General features: G+C 32.8%; 1 protein-coding gene across 1 annotated transcript in view; it reads right to left on the minus strand.

Moving 5' to 3' along the window:
- Nucleotides 1-16,095, minus strand: part of LOC123536384 (leucine-rich repeat-containing G-protein coupled receptor 5-like) — a 135,646-nt gene extending 119,551 nt beyond the window's left edge. Inside the window, exon 1 of the mRNA XM_045319526.2 lies at nt 15,555-16,095. Within this exon, the coding sequence (XP_045175461.2) occupies nt 15,555-15,790 (236 nt within the window). The 5' untranslated portion in view covers nt 15,791-16,095. The remainder of the gene's footprint in view (nt 1-15,554) is intronic.
- Between the last annotated feature and the right edge of the window lie 7,087 nt (nt 16,096-23,182).

The raw sequence follows: 23,182 nt of genomic DNA on the forward strand, positions 1-23,182 counted from the left end.
TTTTTACAAGAATACTTTTAACAACTGTAAGTGTTATGCATTACTGCTTTGTTTTCAGTCGGCATTTTTACAAATGCACCAACACTTATAATAATATAATTTAACTCTTTTGTGTCAGAAAAGCATTAAAATTTTGACGCCATGCTATTTGCAAATCAATTTGTTCAGGAAAGATAGAGCGCTTTCCGGCGTTACTTGAGATAATTTTTCTATTGACTAACACCCTTTTATTATCTTTTTACTGCCTGGGACTCTCTTCGTGTTTTTGTCTGAATTACTGCTGACATATGATTATGATATCTATCTACATACATTGTCTCGTCTTTAATGACCGGGTAACAACAGTTGATCTATATTAAGGTCAAACTTACCTTTAAATACAAAGGTTCGGGAAAGTCAGTTATGTCTAGAGAACTTGTAAGACTATTATGTTAACTGTTACTTCAATTTTTGTAACGGCAGGCAATTTATCTGACCAGCTTTTCTGGATTATGTACCCGTACTTACAAATTGTTTTCCGCAATTAACTGTCAACTTCCCCACATGAATCAGAGGCGGAGCACGAAATTGCACACTGGCTTCTATAATCAAATCTTCACGCAGATCATATACCTCGCCCGGGGATCGAACTCGTGACAACGCAATCCGTAGATCTGTGCTCTCATTTTTGAGCTAAGTGGACAGACTTAAAGGAATTTATAAAACATGATGAACAACTTTTGGCTGAGATAATGGATACGTAAGAATGTTGCCTGTTTTGAAGAAATCCGCATAAATAATCAAACACATGTATTAAACAGTGACGAAATTCAGCCATAAACAAGAAGTAAAACCCCATGGACTCAATGTAAATTTTCTGATGACGTTGTGTATAACGTAATTTTGTTTTCTACAAAATGGTAAATTGTAAGTTTATACGAGTGTTAGGATAGTCACTGTAACTCAAAACACCAAACCTTTAACTTTCTTACGATTTGTACTTCGTTATCAAAACGACAACAACTTGTCTTTTATTTCTTTTAGGGGGAAGCAATTACACATGTAGTCTAAATAGTGTAGAAAATAAAATTTCCCCCACATGATAAATTTCTTGATATTCATTTTTTGCGCCCAGGGATGCCGGTCACACGGATATATGGTTTCTTACGAGCCTTGGAAAGTGACGTGGATTTTAGAACGATTCCCGTGTTATTTACAGTCATCGAAAACGAAAGTAAATTCCATCTGGTTTGAAAGCTGCGGCAATGGTGACATATTAAATTATCTTAAATTATTTCGCAGTTTTACCATCGTGATATTGCGCTTCGCCATTGTGATATCGCGCTTCCCGCAGGAACAGTTTAATAGAGGACGCGATGGCCCTAACGGAACTCCGTAGAATTTTTTCCCAAGTTCGTTTAACAGTTAATCGACACCTGATTCACACGGAAAATTATAGAATTATATAACACATATTGGCTATTATTGAATGTAAAAAAGTAATCTTTTGCCATAAATAAATCCCACCAGGCTAACTCGTAACATCAAAAACAAAACTGCTACGACATATTAGTCTAGATAGTGTGAAACACATTCAAATGATAGCTGGAATTGTTTTCCACCCAGACAGAGTTAATATCTGTAAGATTAAACAAGTCATGAATGCGAATAAACACATTGCTTTTGTCGCACACCCTGTAGAAATTTAATGAAAAGTATGGACCCTGTATCTTTTCAGTTAAGTTTGTTAACTACATTACATTTTTTAAGTACGGAAATACATCAAAATTGCACTGCTATGAGTTTTACTCTAAACAATAAATTTCTCTTTCATTATTTCACGCCAACATTTCTGAACTATACTAATGACGAGATTCAAACAAGAAAACCCCGACTCTTGAAGGCACTCTAATGATCATTTAAAGAAAAGAAGAAAAAAAAACACAAAATGGTAATCAGATAATACATTAGCCTGAGGTCAAGGTTGCAAAATCTTTCAAATGACAAACACACTTCACCTTTAAGAAGATTATAATTGCATGTTTTAATTATGCCTGTAAATATTAGATGAAATGTTAAACCTGTCTAATAATCGAATATAGTCTTTCAGATATTTGATGTGTGTTCTTCTTCGCCTTTTTAAAATGCTTTACTATGAATTTCTACGATTTTGCCATTTGAGAGCTTTGATATCCATGTGTCGAGTAGGTAATACAAATTATAAGGTGTTTCAACTCTGTTCATCTCTAGGTATTTATACTTCAATCGATTTAATAAAACATTCATCTAATACAAATAAATACGCAGAAAAGAATTTTGTAAATATCGGCAGCAATTTGTATTATCAAACTGAAACATTAATTGCTCTCAAGAATACATATTTGCCATTCCAGACAGAAACTTGGCCCTGATTTATTACAGGAACCGAAATCAACTTTCCTATGTACCCAGTATTCGGATAAAAACGGACATTAGTAATTGTACGGATTTTAAACCCTGTCCAATCTAATAAATAGCACTGGCTACTCAATCCAATTAGCTTTTTTCTCTTGAGTAAATGCTCGTTTGCAAAGTATAGTTTTGGGGAACAATATGTGGAAAATCAATGAGTTCTTGCCTAATGTGATGATACGGTTTCCTCGGCATGTCTATCTACACCTATTAATAACTGAGAACAGTAAAACTAAATAAGCCGCACCATGAGAAAACCAACATAGTGCATTTGCGACCAGCATGGATCTAGACCAGGATCCAGGCAGTTCGCTTTCAAAGGCTATTGCAATTAAAGAAACCGTTAGTCATGTGACCAGACTGCGCGGATGCGCAGACTGCTCTGAATCCATGCTGGTCGCAAATGCATTATGTTGGTTTTCTCATGGTGCGGCTCAAATATTCTAATGAAACCAGATCTTTCTGCCTCTCACAGTTCTTACTTTACATTTTTTATTGAACACTTACAAGCTTTGTCTTTGCAAATTTGCTTTTGTATTATAGTTAAAAATTTTTATAACAAATCAATCGTGCGGGTTAGCGTGTTTATCCACGGTCGTGACCAGGTCCCGGTTTAAAATTTTTTTCAAAACCTCCCCCAATGTTATTCTTTGTTAATATTTCAAAATTTTGCATTTTAAAATTTCTAAAAGATATTTTTTTAAATTAAAATTTGATTTTTTTTATATTCTAAAATTTTAAAAATAAAATGTTTTTAATATGCCCAATTTAGTATTTTCCCGGTTTTTATGGGCTTAAAAAAAAACTTGCAAAACGTAACTTACTTTTTCACGAATCGATTGTCTTAAAAACTGCTAAGGGTTAAATTTTGTGCATGGCGTTTTTAAATACTACTCAAAATAAAAAGATTTACACGCTCGGGAAATCCCCTTTTTTGCTAAAAAAACAAAAAAAACATGGCCGCGGTCCCAAAAAAAAAAAAATGAGTTGGTTTAATTTCAAAAATGCCTATTATTCTTCAGAAAAAATTCTTTTAATTTTAAGACTCTAATAACTTGTTTGACATACCCATAGGCAAATACTTTTATGGGTGAAAATTACACCGGGGAGAAAAGCGTGATTCGACTTTTTTAATTTTCATCATTCGCCGCCTAAAGCAAGGGGCGGAGCTGAAAATCGAAAAAAAAGTAGATTTGCCTTTGAAATAAAATCTTGTAGATTCAAATTTTTCGTTTGACAGCACTTGTTTATTTATTATCTTTTTCCCACATAAAAAAAGGATCGTAGTTTACATAAAACCAGTTTAAAATAAACCCCCTACAGTACTTAGTGTGCGGGTGCTCTAAACTTTTTGAAGTTCTTCAGCCAAACCCTGGCCAGAGTGACAAAATTTTACAATATGTTTCTAGGTCTACAAAGCAGTTGAAATTTGGATTTTTACTTTTTTAAACTACTGAAATGAAAAAGTGATCCGTTTTTTAAAGTTCATTTTGGATATTAATCCAAAATTTTTAAAAGGGATCCTATCTATGGAACAAGGGATATTGGATTTTTGAAATTAATTTAAAAAAAAAACATTTTCAAAGGGGATTCGTTAAAGGAAATTTTATCTAACGCGCTTTGGAAAAATGAACAAACTCGTAGAGCTTTGAGCGACCCTTTTTTAAGAACATTAAAACCAATTCCCTTTACCCCCGCAATTGCGAGTACCCTTTACAGCTGGGGACTGAGGAACAGATAAAGTCCTTACCCAAGGTCACACCGCAATGGAGTTTGCCGGGAATCAAACCCTGGGGCCTCACCTCTGTAGGACACGTATTAGCCCTACCCCAAAATGCTTTCCGACGATATTTTTCATTGATTTATGAAAAATTTTGGTATGTAATTGTTGGTCAGCCAACCGGGGGTTTGGGGTTTTCGACCCCAGGGGTCAGGACTTTCTCATATGAATAGTACGGGTTATCCAAAGAAGGGAATCGAGAGGGGTTCCCAGAAAGCTTAAACTCTGCATTTTTTAAAAAAAAATACTTTTTTTTTTCATCCAACTTCTTACTCTCACCAAATTTCACATTTGTGATGGAACCCTCTTCACAAAAAATGTAGTAAAAAAGTAAAAATTTTTTAAATGTGGAAACTCAATTTCAAAAACCCCATTTTTTTAAAGCCCTAATGTTTTTCTAAGACTTTATCCTTTCACTGTGAAGACCAGTTGTTTTTTTTTTTTAAATAGATCAATTTTTCCAGACTTTTTATAATTATTAACCAAAAATTCCCCTTTGCAACTTTTTAGTTGTTAAGTGCAGTTTCTTTTAATTTTTTTTTTTAAATAAAATTGTTAATTTTATTTGAGCCGTACCATGAAAAACCAACATACCTATTTGGGTTTTTGGCGACCAGCATGGTCCGACCAGCCGCGCATTTGCACAGGTGGTCAGGACCCATGCTGTTCGAACATTTCTCAAATTTCCAAGAAGCTTTAAAAGTAAACGCAGGGTTCTTGATCAGACGTGCAGAGCGCGGCTGTCGGGATCAATGCGTCCAAATCCATATTTTGGTTTTTCTGTGCACACTCTTTTTCCCTTTAAAAGGAAGTTACAGTTGATAAAAAAGCAGCTTTCAATTTGACATATAAGGCTGTTCAACTTTAAAAAAAAGCAAAAAGGAGGGCCCCTGTGCACCCTTTTTTGACTTTTCATTTAATTTACCTTATAAAAAACCTGGCAATTTTAAAAAATTCATTGTTTGCATTTTTTTAAGAAACCCATTTTTCAATTTAAAAAAAGGGGAAACTAAATTTGTTTGGCTTCTAAAGCTCTTAAGTTTACGAAAAATTCCCCTTTTCCCCAAAGGGGAAATGTTACCCAAAAAAAACCCCCCCAAACAAAATTTAATGAATAATTTTTGCTGCATTTTGGGGCCCCCCGTGCATCTTCTTATAACAAAAAAAATTATGTATAAATTTACTGTCACATTTTTACCAGGCATGGTTTTTGTCATTTTCAATCTCTGTAACAGTGCATGAAATAATGATTTCAATGTGTGGTTTAAGTTTAAAGTCACTTATTTTTCTTTTAAAAAGAAACACATGCGTTAAAACATTGTTGTTGTGAAATTTTTTTTTAATGAACTAAACAATAATCATGAAAATTTATGTTTTCGGTATGTCCCCCCTGTGCATCTGCAATATAACTCAATTTTGAGTTAAAAAATTTTAGAAATTAAGACTACGACACTGAAATTTGGCATGTTTTAAAAACTTTCAAAATTTGGGGAAAAAAAATGGTTTTAAAAAATTTTAAAAAAAATTTTTCATTAACAAAAAATTTTTCTAGGTAAAATTTATTTTCAGCAGATTTGGGTGCAGAAAGGCTGTTTTTAAAAAACCCAAATCCCCGCAAACAATTGATTGAAAAGTTTCAAACCATACACATTACACCTATATCTTATAGTTGAAAAAATAATGTTAATATATTTCCTTATCATAAAACACTGCAACATTTATCACCAATCATCTGAAATTTTGAAATTCATAATTTAAAAATTAAGGCGAACTATTTTCTGAAGTTTTTTTCACATTTCCCCCAAGTTTTTTCCTTGTTTTTGAAGTTTTTGATAAAATAAAATAGGTGCCCACCATAAGAAATAGGTTTAAACCTATGTCCCACTTTTTCTTCATTTTTTAAAAAAAACCAAATATGAACAACTAATGTAAAAATTTTTTTGACTAATTGGAATAGGTAAAGGTAAAGGAAATTTTTATTTACTAGCGTGAAACAAAAAACTAAGCCCCCGAGAGCTTTTTAGGACCCTTTTTCAAGAACAGTTAAATACACAGAGCTAATTAATTCTGTTTTACTTTTACAGTAAATAAAAATTTAAAAAAACCCGATTTTTGTGCTGAAAGTGGGCCTAGGGGAGAAAGGTCGGTATTGGAGGGGGGGCCAAAACACAAGTCGGCCATTTTAGACTTGCTTTTGTTTACAAAAAAAGCTACTGTAAAGCACGCATAAATAAATTTGCAGGGATATTTCTCACCTTTGTAGCAAACAGTTCCACCTTTTAAACCATTTTGGAAATTGTTTGAATAGGGTACATTAAAAACCAATTGAAAGATAAAACAGTTTTTTTTATCATATTTTTGATTTACATCTCATCATGCGTTTTTTTTATCAAAATGAAAAAAAATGCTTTTAAGGCACTTAGTTTTTAGAAAAAAAAAAATTTTGTGTATTTTGAACAAAAATATATCTTTATTGCTGGGTTTTTTGAAAACATAAAAAAAACCTTTTTAGACGAAAGGGGGAATTTATGCTTTTTTAAAAAATAAAAACTTCTGTCCAATCCCCTTTTTTCTAAAAAAAATGCAACTGAGGGCTTCTTTAATTTCTAATAAAATTCGCAATTAAATTTTTGCAGTTTTATTTTTTACTTTTGATAAAAAGACAAATCATTGAATAAACAAACTTAATTTTTTAAAAAAAATTTTTTATTTTTAAAGGATGAAACTGCTTTGCTAAAGATTGAAATTTTAACGGGCCGGGACATTATCAACATGATGAGCAATCAGTTTAGTAATTATCTTTTAAAACAATTTTGGACTTCGAAAAAAAAAAAAAAAAAAAAAAAACCAATGCATAACACAGAAAAAAACCAATTTTGTGGGGCAAAAAATTTATATTCTCGGGCAATATCAATTCACAGGGTTTAGGCCCCCAATCGACGGGACGGGGAGGATCTGTTTTTGGGGTTAAAAAAAGTCGGGGGTTTTGGGGGTGGGGGGGGGGGGGAGGGGTCACAAAAATTTATAGCACATTAACTTTTTTTTTCAGAAGGGCTCTCAGTTTTTACTGATACTTTTTTATTAAATAAAGATGTGACCCAAATTTTTCCCAAAATTTTTAATGAAAATTATAAGTTACTACAAAATTAATGCTAACAAAAAAAAAAATTTCATCATTTAATTATTTTTCTACAGTGAAACTTTTTTAAAACTAAGAAAATCCATTGTACTTTCCCATTTATTAAATTGAGTTGAATTAATTTTAATAAAAATTTAGTATTTTCCCAAAGTGGTGATTCTTTTTTCAAAAAAAAAAATTGGGTTTCTTTTTCAGAATTTTCCCTCATAGCGATCACTGTAAAAAACCCTATTTATCAACATATAAATGTATTTTTCAGACGGTACTTAAAAAGTCAATGGTTGACTGAACCATTTTAAAATTTAATGGGAAAGATTACCAATATTTGCGCGGGAAAGACACCCCATTTCAAGATTTAGGTAAGGTGGACATTTTTACAGTCTAAAAAAACCAGGGGTGAATAGTTTTTAAAAAAAAGTATTTGTAAGTTATCTATATAAGTTCCAAAATTTTTCTAGACTAGGGCCACAAGACTGATAATTAAATTATTTTAAAAAAAATTTTCAAACTTTGTAATTTTTTTACTTTGATGAATATTGTCAATGCCACTCAAATTTAGTGTTTTTTTTTTTGGAAAAATTTACTTTTAGAATCCAGATTGTAGCAAGCTATATTCACAATTTAGAAATTTTTTTTTTAAATATTTTAATCTAGGGCTATTTCGATATCGTGTGTTTACTGGGCAAACTGCCATTATGCATTATATAAACATGATTTTTTGTAGTGTCATATTACAGAAAGGTATGTTAAAAGGAAAAAGGCAATGGTTTGGAAAAAAAACTTTGCCCTTTTTTCAAATTTCTTAGATTTAAAAAATCATTCAATGTTAAGTTTTAAGAGGTAAAATACTTAAAGTTTGAAAGCATTAAAGTTTTTCATTAATTTTATGATTATGGGACTTTTGACATAAATATTTTTGATAATGCAAAATTTCTTTTTAAAAGGAAATTGGGAAAATTTTAGAATATTGAAATCTTGTTTTTGAACTTGGAATACTTCCCAAAAATGTAGGTACAGTGTATTAAAATGAGTCCTTTATTTGCTTTTAAAACAGTTTTGTTTTTTTTACCCCGTGCTTTTATCATCTTTGCCTATAGATTTTTCTAAAAGTAAACTAAAAAATTAATTACCCATTAAGACAAGAAATGAAACTTCATGCTAAAACCTGCATCAGTGGAAATATTCTATTGGATAGAGAACTTACAAGCCTTGAAGGCCGTGAATTTTTTTGTTTTTTTCAAAATTTTGTTTTGCCTTTTTAACTCACTTAAAAGGAGCTGTGAATCATAGGTGGATTTCCACTACACAATTTAGCTCGACACTCAACCTGGCGTAACATTGTTCAATTTTTTTTCTTAAGTTAAAAAATTTTTGCTTTCAAAGAATTTCACATGTTTTTACAAGGGACACGTCAGCAATATTTTTAGAGTGAAACCCCTTTTTTTAGAAATTTGAAACAAATTTTCCCTAATGAAATTATCTCTGCAATGATTGCAGTAAGGGGCCCAAATTTACAAGGCTAACTTTGATAGACAGCTTTCTGTTTTATCATAACAGCTACATAAAGCTATGTTTTATACACGATTGCATGTGACAGTTTTCTCTTTACAGCAAATCACTTTTTACCTTTTACAACAATTTTAAAACACTTATTAAATTTGGGGTTAATGTGGGTAAGAACAACAGTACTTTTTATTTTATGATAATAATTTTATTTTCAATGAAATTTAAATTAAAATCAAAGAGCACTTCATTAAATTTTAATAAAATCCAGCAGTGATAATTTTTTTTTGGTTTTTATTTTGTTACTTAGATTAATCATAATAAAAGAAAAAAAAGTAAATTTTACTTCCTTATTTTTTTTTAAATACATTTAATTATTTTGTTAATCAGGGAATTTTTTTTAAAAGGGATGGAATTTCGTTGCTGTAAAGTTTAAATTTTAATTGGGTTTGGGGCATTACCAACATACTGAAAATTACAATATATATCATCAAAATAAAAAATGGTATATTTGAAAAAAAACTGATTTCAATCAAAAATGCAAAAACATGGAAAAACCAATATGTAGACATATTTTCCTAAAATTTATGATCCCAAAAATGGACTACATGTCAAACCCGGTGTTTTATGAATTTCCTTATCAAATTGGTTTTGGACAGGGACCTTTTAGTGGGGGGAAAAAATAATAGGGAATAAATTTAGCTAGTTGATTAAAAAAAATGTAGGCTAAAATTGTCCATATACTATTTTGTCAGAATTTTGGAGAAAATAGCATTTATATAAATTTGTTTATCAAACCTATGAAAACCAAGGGAGTAACCTTGGGTTTAAATTTTGACTTAAAAGAATTGAGACAAAAACTTTTGAACATATCATATCATGGTTTTTTTTTTTTTTTCTTGTTGTTGTTTTCTTTTTTTGTTTTGTTTTGTTTTTTTTCAAAAAATTTTAATGTCAGGGACCTTCATATAAAGTGCTTAATTTAAACAAAAAGCAACTTTTAAAAAAAAGATTAAAAGGGAAAATTTTTGGATAAAACCAAATTTAGCTATTTCAGTATGCAATAATTTTTCAAATTTTCTGCAATAAGTGACATCATTTTAAAAATTTTTTTATCGTTTTAGGGCACCATCACTTTTGAAGTTGCTTTCTTGGCACACTGCTGCCAGTGGAGTTTATACCATATGAGGCCTATAATGGTCAAAGAAGATGAATTTTTATTCAAATTTTTGGAAATTTGATTTAAGAGGCTTTCATATATGATGATTTTAATTTACAGTTATCTTAAGTGGCCTTCAAGAATCACAGTTCAGGGGGTTTTTTTGTTTAAATTAGATTAATTTAAAAAAAGAAACCTATCATACTCACCATGGCATCGGGATTGACATTACCCCCGTTTTAATTTTTTTACCAGTCCATATTTTTAAAAAGGGCCTTTTTAAAGATTGAAACTTTTCAACAGTAATTTTTTATTTAATGTTTTAGGCAAAAGTACATAACCCATCAAGGATTTGACGACTATGGCCTTTTAAAATTTTTTCACGTTTTAAATAATAGTCTTATAGGCAAGAGTTAAAAAACTGTAATAATTTGGGTTTAATTATTCCCTTTTGGACTTTTAAATTGGGGGTTTAGTTTTTTTACAATACACATTTTGACTATAGCTTGAATCTTTCAACACAAGTCTTACCATTTCTAATAAACTTAAAATAGTTGTTCAAACACACCCCATCATATGACACAAGATGCATAACCTTGCACCAAAATTTAATAAATTTGCCCTTTTTGCTTAAAATGTACTTGTATATTTTTTGATACACTTTTTGTTTTATCTTCTATTCATAATATTTTAAAAAACTTTGTTATTATGCAAAATCTTATCAGCCATTGGAGCCATTTGTTGGTGTTTTTGATTATAATTGTAAAAAATAAAATAAAATTTGAAAGTTTCATAAAAATGTTTCTTTAAAATTTTTCCTTATAGAATCTAAATCCACCAGTTTAAAAAAACCCCCCCTTTGTTTTAAAAAACTTTTTTGAAAAAAATTTTAAAAAAGTCTTAGGGGTTTTTTACCCGAACTATAATTGGCCGCCCATGAGAAATCAACAAGGGGGGTTTTCGATAGTGGTAATTTATGCTTTTTCCCAAGTGCGAAGTGCAGGGTGTTCCCGGGTCCTGCGGTCGCAAACCAACTATGTTTGGTTTCCTGGGCCCGGGATTTTTTTTATTGAACCCCCTTAAATAATTATTATGTTAGACTTCATTTTCCCAGGGGTAATATATCGAAAGTCATGCTGTAATTGACGCATAATTGATGTCATAAGGTTCTTTCCACCCTTTTCGCAACCGTTGTTTATCGCAGAAAATATGGCTTTATTTCCTTGTTAATAGTAAACAAGGCGTAATCCGGGGGGGTTAAATATGAAGCACAGAAAGATGAACCCTTTGGGAAATTAGAAAGAATAAAAAAAGGCCCCGATTTTTTTTTCATTTTGACATCACATGCACACTTTCGGAGAAGGAGGGGGAATTGTTTGCAGATGTTTTGTCATCGGTCGGTATGCAGTGGTTTCCGGTAACTCAAAAACTTTGACCCAGGATCATTAAGTTGATAGAGAGATTGGTCATATAACCAACTTTCAAAAATATTAAAAAAAAAATGAAACTATTCTAAAAGAAAGATTGGGGGCCCCTGGCCAAGTGGTTAAGGTCGCTGACTTTTAAAACTTGCCCTTTTCGATTGGGTTTGAGCCTCATCGGGGGTTTAATTTTTCATGTGAGGAAGCCATCCAGCTGGACGGAAGGTTGTGGTTCTACCCCGGGGCCCGTCGTGATGACATAATGCACGAAGGGCACCCGGGGTCTTCCTCCACCATTAGAGGGAAGTCGCCATTTTCCATCATTTGCGGTGCACGTTAAATCCAAAACAATTATTTTTATTAAAAAAAAAACATTTTTTCAAGGGAAAGGGCTTTTATGCACACGCCCGTTTTTAACGCGCCTGGATACCCAAAATTTTTATACCCTTGGTGCGAAAAACATTCCTGAATATAAAAAAAAGTGAAAGGCCTGATCAAAAGGTGAAATTTGATTTCTCAGCAAATTTTTTCTTATTTTTTGTTTCTATCAATACATAATCAATAAAAAAGGTTTTTTTTATATAAAAGAAAAAAGTGATTTATTTAGAAAAAATCAACAAACAAAAAACACTATCTGATCATTTATATGGATATAATTTTTAATTTATAATGTATAAATTAAAGCTAAACCGCCCTGCGATTTTCACAGCTAGCCGAAACCGTTGATTCCAAACCCTTTTTTTTTTAGAGCCCGTTTTTCCCAAAAGGGTTTTTCGGGGTTTCCCTCCCTATTCGTTTTCCTGACCATAAGTTTGTCATTGATTTATTTTGGGGGTTTTAAAAAATAACTTTCCAATTGTTCACCAATCATTAGACGGCGTGTCGCGCGCAACACCCGAGTAGACAATTTACGGGCAAGGCACACGGTTTTTAAAAGGCAAATACGGCCCTTTTGACTTTTTCTGGGCAAAAATCGTCTTGAATTTGGGGTTTTAAAATGCCTGGCACAATTGTTCCCCCTCGTGAATGGGTTTGCATGCAACACCGCGTCAAACTTAATGGTCAAGGGCACAAGTGGGGTTTAAAGTCAAATATTGCATAATTTACCTGTCATTGAATGTGGGATTTTAAAAAAATTTTTCACACTTTTCACCACCATGAGATGGGTATCGCCCGCAAAGCCTGGCAAAAACTCAAAGGGTTAAGGTCAGACTTGCAGTTTTTAAAAGGGCAAAAAAGGGTATAAAAGACCTTGTTCACAATAAATTTTTCATTGAAATTTGGGGTTAAAATAACCCACACAACTGTTTATTTGGGCCAAAGTTTGTCTCGGGGGACAAGTTTTGTGTGAACTCCCGCCTTTGACAGCCGGGGGCCCACATTTGCCCTTGGGCATCTCGTTTTCAAAGTAAAGTCTAAAAATAAGACCCCCCTGCATTTTCCGGCTATACCCCCAAACCGTGTGATCTCACCCGTTTTTTTTAAGAGTGGCTTTGAGCACAGCCCCATTTTATACGCGCCTGAATACCCCTTTTTTTTATACCCCTTTATGCAAAAATCAATCCTGAATAATATTATTTACTAATGAAAATGTCTAAAACTAAAACCACCGTGCGATTATCACGGCTATACCCGAAACCGTGTGATTCTCCCCGCCCCCGTAGTTATCGCAAAATACGGAAAACCTTTAAAACAACTTTAAAAAAAAATACCCTTTATTACTTTTCCCCCTTTTATTTTCAAAAAGTTGCTTTTATTCCCCCTTTTGATTGCACGACCAGAATATTAAATTAATAAATAAATACCCCGCAAAAAATCCCATACCCGCCCAGGCCCTGGATTTTTTTTAAAATTTTTTCAGCTCGTGTTAGCATTTCAGCCCAAATTTTGATAAAAAAATTTAATAACTGAAACTATTTTAAAAAAAAAGGCAAATATTTTCAAAAAAAAAAAACTTTTTTTTTCAAAGGGTTTTGGCTTTGATGCCACCCCGAATTTAAGCGCCTAATAGCCAAATTTATACCTTGATGCAGAAAAAAACATTTCCCGAACAATTTTAGTATCATTTTGGAAAAAAATGTGTACAACTAAAAACCCACCCTGCGTTATCACGGTTATACCCGAAAAACCCTGTATTCCACCCGCCAGTATTTATCACAATTACGGGGAAACCCTTTTTAAAACAAAATTTTTTATGAAATACTTTTTTAATTTTCCATTTTTTTAAAATATGTTTTTTTTGGGCTCACACCCGATTTCTTCACCCTGAATAAAAAAGAAAAAAATAAACCATTAAATCTGGAAATTTTTCTTTAAAAATTTTAAAAACAGTACTCGTATTTTATATTGTCCCAAACCAGGAAGGTCAATTGAACAGTTGTTCCAGCTTAGAAACAACTCCGTTCGATTTAAAAAGGGGGCCCCCGAACCCAAAAAAACAATAACCCCCTGCCTGATTTTGAATCAAATCGCGAAACATTGATTTTTAAAGCACACCGGAAAAAAAACACGTGAAATTAAATTTACAGGTGCGTGTTTTCCCCGCAGAAATTGCTCCCCAAAAGAATAAATTTTTCTTTTAAAAGAAAAAAAATTTTTCATCAAAAAAAGCTATTTCATTTTAGGTGCCCCTTGGAGGCCTCAAGCTACCATCAAAAATAAGTTTTAAAATAGTGCAGAAGTCTTTCTGAAAACATTTTTTCATTTTATAGTATATTAATATACCTTACAATTACCCGCCTGCATAGACATTTATCGTGGTATACCCTCACTAGCCGCCCCCGGAAAATTTTTTAAAATTCGATCATTTTCAACCGCCCCTGGATTATCAAAGATTGTATCAGTTCATAATATTCGGTTTAAAAATAAATGTACGGACACGTGTTAACACTATTCTTAAAAGGTCTGAAACATTTTGTTTATGAAAAAAAAAACACTTTCCTTTTTCTTAAAACTATGTTGCTTTGATGCACACACCGAGTTGCTACGCACCTGCATATTAAATATCATTCCTGATAACCTTGTAAGTGGTTTTTGTATATATGTCTAAAACTAACAACACCCGTATGATTTTAACATACGCTGTACGTCATATTTCTCTATCAAAAAGGCGTCAATTATAATCCGCCCCTGGTTTCTATAAAGACCTATTAGCTCATCATAAACATTTCGTTTTATTGCAGTACACAAACATATTTATAATTGATTTCGAAGATAGATAGATTTCTTTATTTCTTTCAAAAAAGAAGAGCGTGCAATGCTATAATTATGTTTCCACGCACATAAATAGTCCGCTTATACAGAGTATAATTGTTTCCCTTAAATAAACATTTTACCAAAATATTATTATATTTTAGTATGCACGCACGTGTTTTCCCCATCATTGTCCGCCCCTGGATTCCTAATATTCATGTCAGTCCAATTCAGATAAAATATTGAAACTATTCTAAAAAGAAAGACTTAATTATATTTATGAAAAAAAAATCCCATTTTTTTTAAAGTATGTGGCTTTGATGCACAACCCCGAATTGATACGTGCCTGAACACCCAATTATTTTATACCCATTGATGCAGAAATCATTCCTGAATAATTTTATGTATCATACTGGTATATATATCTAAAGCTAAGACCGCCCGTGCGATTATCACGGCTATACCCGGAACCGTGCGATTCTCACACCGCCGCGTAATTATCACACGCGTGGTAATATTACCACGCGTGTGATATTCACGCGACACAGTACTTGTGTACCTCGGATGCTACTGAAACAAACTTTCAACTGAAGAAACGAAGTGTATACCTCAACATATGCTATAAATGAAATGTAATTTGAGAATTTTTGCAGCGTTTTTATTTCAATTTTGTCTAGAAAAGGCATCAAAGTTTTTCACAGACAAAATCGGTAAAATGAATGTATTATCGATATTTTGACGTAAATTGTTTATACTGACTCCTCTGAGCAAATAACAATACTACACTAACATAAAACATGTCATGTGTAGTCACTTGAATACTGTTGATACAATGTTACTATGAACATTAGTTAAAAATACAATGAACAAGGGGTGTGTTCGTCTTGTCGCAAAAAAATAAATAAAGTGAAATGTAAAAAGAAAACTTACAGAGTAACTGTATTAAAGTCCAAGCCTTCCGGGAATGATGTCAGATTCTTCTTCGTACAATCCACACGTAAATCTCCGGTAATTTTGTCCACACTGCACAGGCACGTGTGTGGACATTTGGGCGTCTTAAGTGATTGTATCCCTAGACTACCACACAACAAGTATATCCATAATAAACATTTTATTCTAAATCCAACTATTCGTTGAAATTTCGTCATTAAAATTCCAGTTTTCATTTTTAAGTGTCTTCTCGTCTGCTGCAAGTACACTTTTAAACTGAATTCACATTTTCCTCAAATTTCGAGTATTTTCTTTCGATAACGCTGCCGTATTTAGACAAAATCGAGCTGGGCACTCTTCATATTAAATACCTTAAGATCTAGCAGAAACCCATTCAGTTATCTTCTTCTATCAGCATAAAGACATTTGAAACGGATTCGCTTTGTCTCACTGCCGATAAACGAAGACAATTGACAAATAATCCATTGCACGCTGCATTTATTTTTCTAACTGAAGGTTCCTTTAACATCTGCTATTGAGTATATATAAATATATATCGCTATTGCAAACTCGTCTCAGTAATGCACTGCGTTCATTCCAATACAATCCTCTCAGTGGCTGATGCGCGAGATATTTTCCTATACCACCTTGTAGACAATATAGTTAATGACAGTTAAGGTGATTCACAAATATTTTGACGATAATGGTTTGGCATCTATCTAACGCCGAGCTATAGCTGTGGTACCTAAGATAAAAGATAGTCTTTATCGTTATCGAACGCATTTTCAAATATTTTTCATCATTCAGTTAGTCTCCATGGAAATATTTTAAACGTTATCGTACAAGTTACTGATGTAGGACCAGATGATTTCCCTATTTGCTCTTATATGTAATCGCTTTTTAGAATAATTAAAATATCAATTATTATATTTGTATCCCAGTCTTTTTTTAAAAAAACAAAACAAAAAAAAAAACAACACACACAAAAAACCCCAAAAAGACCAAAACAACACATGACCAGCTTGGTCATTTTGAGATTCTTTTAAGTAAAAAAAAATATAAAATAAAAAAATGAAAATAAATAAATAAAATACACTACCTTTAGGTTGGTTTCACAAATTATCCATTTCAAAAGAAAAAAAACAACGGAAAAGACAGCAAAAAGAAAAAAATCATATGCCACCTTTCTGCAACCGTAGTTTCGCATTATGCACATATTGCTCAAATCTTATAGTGCTATCAGAATCGAGGAGTGTGATAGGGTGCATCAGAGCGCTGTCAAGCATACCTTTATTCACGTTTTCTTCTGATATGAACAAATTTCTTCTCGCTTCTCTCGCACATCATTAATAATTATAATTAATAGCACGGTTGCAGGACTCATGAACATATTGTCTTTACAGACAGGCTTGACTTTGAAATGATACTAGAAATTAGGCTTTTAAATATTAACTGGAATACTTTGATGGCCATATTAAATACCACAGCATTCAGCTGTTACTGGTATGATGACACTAAATGTAGACTCTTTCAAGTTAATAGGTTCTCGCGAATTATTTTGAGTAGTGAATAGTTTCTTTGTTACATATAAATAATGTATGTATTTTTAGCTAAATCTGACTTCTTTGTGCTCGCTTTGAGGCTTTGATTAATTTTATTTACACTTTTTACAGTAGCTTGCTACAAATATAAGTGATTTCTTTCCGTGAGTACCAGAAAATAAAAAAAAATACGTCAGGATATCGATCTTTTAAACATCTAAATAGATCCTAGAACAACCAAAAGTACACGACCACGTTCAGTTGTAATTCGCCGTCCAATAATTTTCTGGTTTTTATTTAAAATAAGGTTAAATCCAGTGAAAAAATGTATAGTATTGTTGATTCAGTTTTGACCGTTATCGTCAGAAAAAATTAATTTTAGCTATAATTTACTGTTCTTTTTTAAATGTTGGCGTTTAATTTTGAAAAATATTTTCGCCGGAATGGCGCCATTTTATCCATGTATATTTTGTAAATGACGTTTGATTGCGCGTGCTATCTCGCGGATAAGGCCATCTTTGATATCGTCACTCCAGTGTTGTTTATACGAAACTATTTTTTTTTCTTTTGTATAATAAATATATAGTGATGGAAATATAATGTTATATTACATTATATACATAGAATTGATAAAAACTGTAAATAAAGCATGCGCCATAATATAAGTAGTTGATCCGAAAATGGTGGTGCCAGATACCTTGATTGCACTGACAACTTCTCCAAATAAACGAGTAGAACAGAACACGTGACTTGTGTGTCAAAACATTTAGCAGATCAAATTTTCTTGTCAGTTATGATGGATCATAAGGTTGTGTATTGCCATTGAGCTAACAGACTTTTGCATTAAAACTGATTTTCAAAAGCTTAGTATTTATGACGTAGTCTAGAAGACTAGCAGAACGAGGCTGCCGTTACCTCTTTATTTTAAGTACTTATATTTATGCGAGGATTACTGTTCGCGAGGTGACGGATCTCGCGAATGTAGCGAAAATTAAACCATTCGAACATTTTTGCTAATACACACCGTGTCCAACGTATACGTTGCATTTACGGCTGGTACGCTAAATACACGGTATATTGTACGTACCATTACCGGCATTTCCTGTTGATTTTGTGAACATTCTGTATGGTGCAGTAAGAAAAGCTACTTATTTTCATCGAAGTTCAACGTGTTTAAAGAAGCGATATATTCAGTACGAGCGACAGACCATTCACACTTCCCATGGTAATGTGGTTTTGTTCAGTAATTCTCTAGTTTCTTTAAACATTCGAGTTAACTGTCGGCTTCGAACTCGGACATTCACTTTCAAGTTCGCTTTCTGTCTCTCAACACCATTCTATTGGCTTTTCACTTGTTTAATGAGAGAATAGTATAACAAGTTGCTAATATACATAAATATCATGGCATAAATTGATGACGTAGGGGCGCTATAGGCCAAAATAAGTGTTGTACGTCCAATGAAACGGCGCATCTTTAGAAATACCTTTTTACATTTTGAACGTTAACAACAACAGTTAACAAGTTACAGAAACAGAATTATGTTCTGTTCTGTTGTGATTCGTTAGTCGAGAAACAAAACACGTATAACCTTCCCAATAAGATTAACGAAAAGTATATCTCTTCAAAATGTTTTTGACAAATTAAGAAGAATGTGAAACCATAGAAACTCACTGTCGGGGATTTTCTATATCTAAAGCTTAAATCTTAAAAGAAACTATTTTAGTGATACATTTGATTTCAGGCAAGTAGTTAGGACTTTGCCATAGTAGGCAGAGGGTGTATGGGTATCCTCCCCGGTAATTTGTTACTGTGATGAGGGTGACTGGTGCAATTTAGCGTTTATTTGAAGTCAAGGCTGGCAACGACAATCTTGTTTTTTACATAGAGTGTAATCAAACATATTTGATTAGATCTATACGCTCATGTGAAATATGTAGCAAATCTGCATGTAGGGCAATGTGCCAGTTTTTACAATCATAACTTGCAACGGAACTATGCCTTTACACCTTAAGCACTGTTTCACATGCGCAAGATTTGTACCCCACGCAAGTTTTACTACTACGATACAATAGGGTTACTCGATCTGGGGTCCTGTATTCGGCTCGTGTCTATTTTTGTCAGATCGGATCTCACGAGGCGCCCAAGAAATCGTCAATGTTTATCGATGTTACAATGGAACTTAGTAAAGTTTTTTATATGCGCTACTTTTTATAGAGCTGTGTCAGGTCATGCATATTAATGAAAGTAGTCCGGTAACGTACAAAACAAAAGGTAAAATACGGATTTTTTCTGCCTTTTCATATTTACTAGTGAAATACAAGCCGATTTTTTTTACAGAATTTATATATGTCTATAATAAAGCAAAATATTTTCATCATACAACCAGTACAAAATTTATTGCACTTAGACATACATGGATATATTGTCTCCGCACAACGAAATATACGATGCTCTATTTGATAATGATTTGTCCACTGAGTCATGACGTTATTTTGGAATGAAACGGGATGAACCGGCTCATATACCTATTATCCTCATTTATTGATTTACATATCGATCATTAATCCATTACACTTAAAGCGCCTTATGTCACAGATTTTAATATGGACCGTTTCATGAGTGACAAGAATTAAAGTTGAGGTAACAAAATATTCAAGAAGAACATTCTTTCACCTTTCATACCTGAAAATATGAATAAATTATCTTCGTTATCTTCTTATTTTAAGAGTTACAATGCTTTTAAGTAAGTCACCGAACGCATTTTCTCTAGACATGACGGAAAGAACGTTTTGAAAACATTTTGACGTTGTCGCGCATGCATGGCGTGTATATACGATAAATTTGATTTCATTCATGCGACCAATTATGTATATTACTTACTTGGCATCTTTAGAGAAAGTTTGATAATATTTTACTGAAAAATAACTTAGCCTTGAATTTTTGGTTTCAACAAGGGCTTTTTATTCATAAACCTCTGACTTCTCATGGTGCATGGCTTATAATTTCGGTTGCCATTACAACATCAATAAAATATGGTAGAATTTGAGTTTGTTTAGTAACTGAATTACACTTACTAGTTTCTAGTTTCTGCTTGAACACAAGAAAAAAATGTTTCCCAGTATAACAAACTATTTCTTATATAACAATTACATGTCACTAATATAGTTTTGTTTTGTGTGATGGAATAGGTGAGTATTATAATATGTGAATGCGTGTAAACTATACGGCAAAACAAACACCATGAAGTAGAAAAATATCAAACTGAAATTGCTCTAAAATGAAAAAGAAACCAGTAACTTCTGACTGAATGGCTAAAGAGAGTGCATTGACCTTTTTATATGACGTATTCTTCATATGCGTCGTTTTATGGGACGTACAACACTAATTTTGGCATATAGCACCACTACGTCAGCAATTGTTGTCAAATTATATATGTCTATTAGTAACTTGTTATATTATTCTCGCATTAAACAGGTAAAAAAGTCAATAGAATGATTTTGAGAGACAGAAATAGAACTTGAAAGTGAACATCCGAGTTCGAAACTGACTTCACACGTCAGTTAACATGAATGTTTGAAGAAACTAGAGAATTACTGGCTAAAACCACATTACCATGGGAAGCGTGAATGATCTGTCGCTCGTACTGAATACGCCGTTTCTTTAAACACGTTGAACTTCAATGAAAATAAGTAGTTTTTCTTACCTCACCATGCAGGATGTTGACAAAATCAACAGGAAATGCCGGTAATGGAACGTACAATATACCGTATATTTAGCGTACCCGCCGTAAATGCAACGTATACGTTGGACACGGTGATACAGTAATCATAATATAATATCAAAGTGAAACCTGACGTTTAGCAGGTTATGGAAATATTGAAATACTTTGTACTCAGATCTAATCATTTGCCTATTTATCATGCAATTTGTAGCATCTTTGCAAAACTGATTCAGAACACTACTGTCACATTTATCTTCATTTCTATTAAAGCAGTCTTTAACACATATTTCCATGTCATTGATGGAGTGTAGTAAAAAATAAACATAAAACACGAAACGCGATAACACCAAGAAGCCATGCAAGTTTTCGACAGTTGCCTTGTGGGAAATTTGATGTGAAATCTATAATAAATGCACAGAAGAGTATGGTCAAAAACTAAAGGCTAGCACTAAAATGAATACTTCATAATTTACCCAGCTGTCCCAGATGCAATCCAAACGTTAGTGTCTGTCTAACTACAAGCACTTACAAACCAAAATGCAATCCCCACAGTCTTATCTATGTTTGCAACTTACACACAAAATTTCACCACTACATTTCATTCCTAAATTATGAGAAATTACTCTTTTCTACAATGGTTTTGGACAGTGCCTGGCCAGTCATGAATAAAACTTGTGTTTGGTATTTGACAGTTTATGGCTGCATAAGAACTAGTCTCACTGCAGGTACATTGGAGAGGGATTTTGTATTACTATATCGTGTGTTAAAATAAAATAAACTCAGATACTCCGGTGAAACAGTAAAACAAATGCGAAATATATGGTGGCCTTACACCCCCGATAATCTTACTACATCTATTGTGCATTTTAATCGACCTGGCGGGGCGGGGTTTGGCGACGGTCCATTGCATTATTGTGCGGGATACGAAGTATATTCGGCAGCCTGATTTCTTTTTTTTTTTTTGGGGGGGGGGGGGGGGGGGGGGGTTAACGTCGCACCGACACATGATAGGTCATATGGCGACTTTCCAGCTTTAATGGTGATTCTTATTATTCAGTGGCCATCTACCTTACATTGTAAACAATGTAGCGTTGAATGTTAGTCGTTGGTTACGGAATTAAACAATTATACTGCTCCATCTATTTTGGTCATATTTTGAGATAACCATTATTTGCAGTCACAGATTAACTCCTCCCCGCCAGGTAGAATAAAACCCACATTACATGAATATAATTTAACATTCATAAGCTTAATTTGACAGAAAAAAACAGTGTTTCTTCATTTCCTGTTGTATTTTACTGATAGCTTTAGACAATCCGTTAGTATCCGTTTCAGTTCGTGTAAAGTGTCGCAATGTCCTTTTCCAATATTACGTTATATCTCTCTTAAGCTTAAGCAAGTGTAGTCGCATGGTGATCCACGATGGATGTTTACTCTTAATTAGTTTTCCTACTGATTTATCGAGAATGATATTCCCTTAAGAAACAATAAAAGTGGATTACAATGCGAGAAAGTCGTGCTCTGGGTTTTCTTTTAAGACACATTTTCAAATTACGTACTAGACCAAACAGAAAACTTATAAATGCTTTATTTTGTTTTAATAAATATCTAAATGATTTTCAAATATGTATTTCTTCACTGAAACTCTCTGAATTCAGGTTTTACTGCAAGCACACTAACTGTGTTTCCTTTAGGTATCAGATTGTAAAAGCTTTTTCAGTTCCTTTCCGTTTGTTTTACTAACATATTTCAGTAAATATTATCAACATCCGCACCTAGTAAGTCACTCTTACGGTGATCCGCCACAAAATAAATGTATTCAGTTCTGCTACCGTGATCGTAATTATTCATGATTCGCATTGAAAAATTTAGAAATACAGTATTTACTTTGATTTTACAGTCCAAGACTTGGATATTGGCTATCGAAACGTTTTATTGAATTAATGCAGCAGTATGCATGTAGCCAACGTGTAAACTGTTTATTTAGTTGTGTTTTTAAAACTTCTAAAACTTCAGAACGTACTAAAGGTAGATTCACTGAATAACAAAGATTAAAAAGTAGCAGTTAATGATGGGAAAATACAATAATCAAGGAAAGGCCTTAAATTGTTAGCCTGCAATTTTCTAGAGTAAGTGCATTATCAGAATGATTTTTATGAAGTTCATATGAAGAAAAAAGTAGGTCACTAGGATGCGGTGGGTCTTTAAAATGCTACATAGAGGTTCTATTTATTGAATGAAATGCACGACAAAAATATCTGCACATAATAAATACAGAAGTTAAGTTACGTCTAACTATTCATCCGTGTCATGTCAAAAGTTCTTAATGTAAATAGACATAAGGAAGTTGATGTATTATCGAATC

The sequence above is a fragment of the Mercenaria mercenaria genome, chromosome 17 (genome assembly GCF_021730395.1).
Source record: "Mercenaria mercenaria strain notata chromosome 17, MADL_Memer_1, whole genome shotgun sequence".
NCBI classification, from domain to species: domain Eukaryota; kingdom Metazoa; phylum Mollusca; class Bivalvia; order Venerida; family Veneridae; genus Mercenaria; species Mercenaria mercenaria.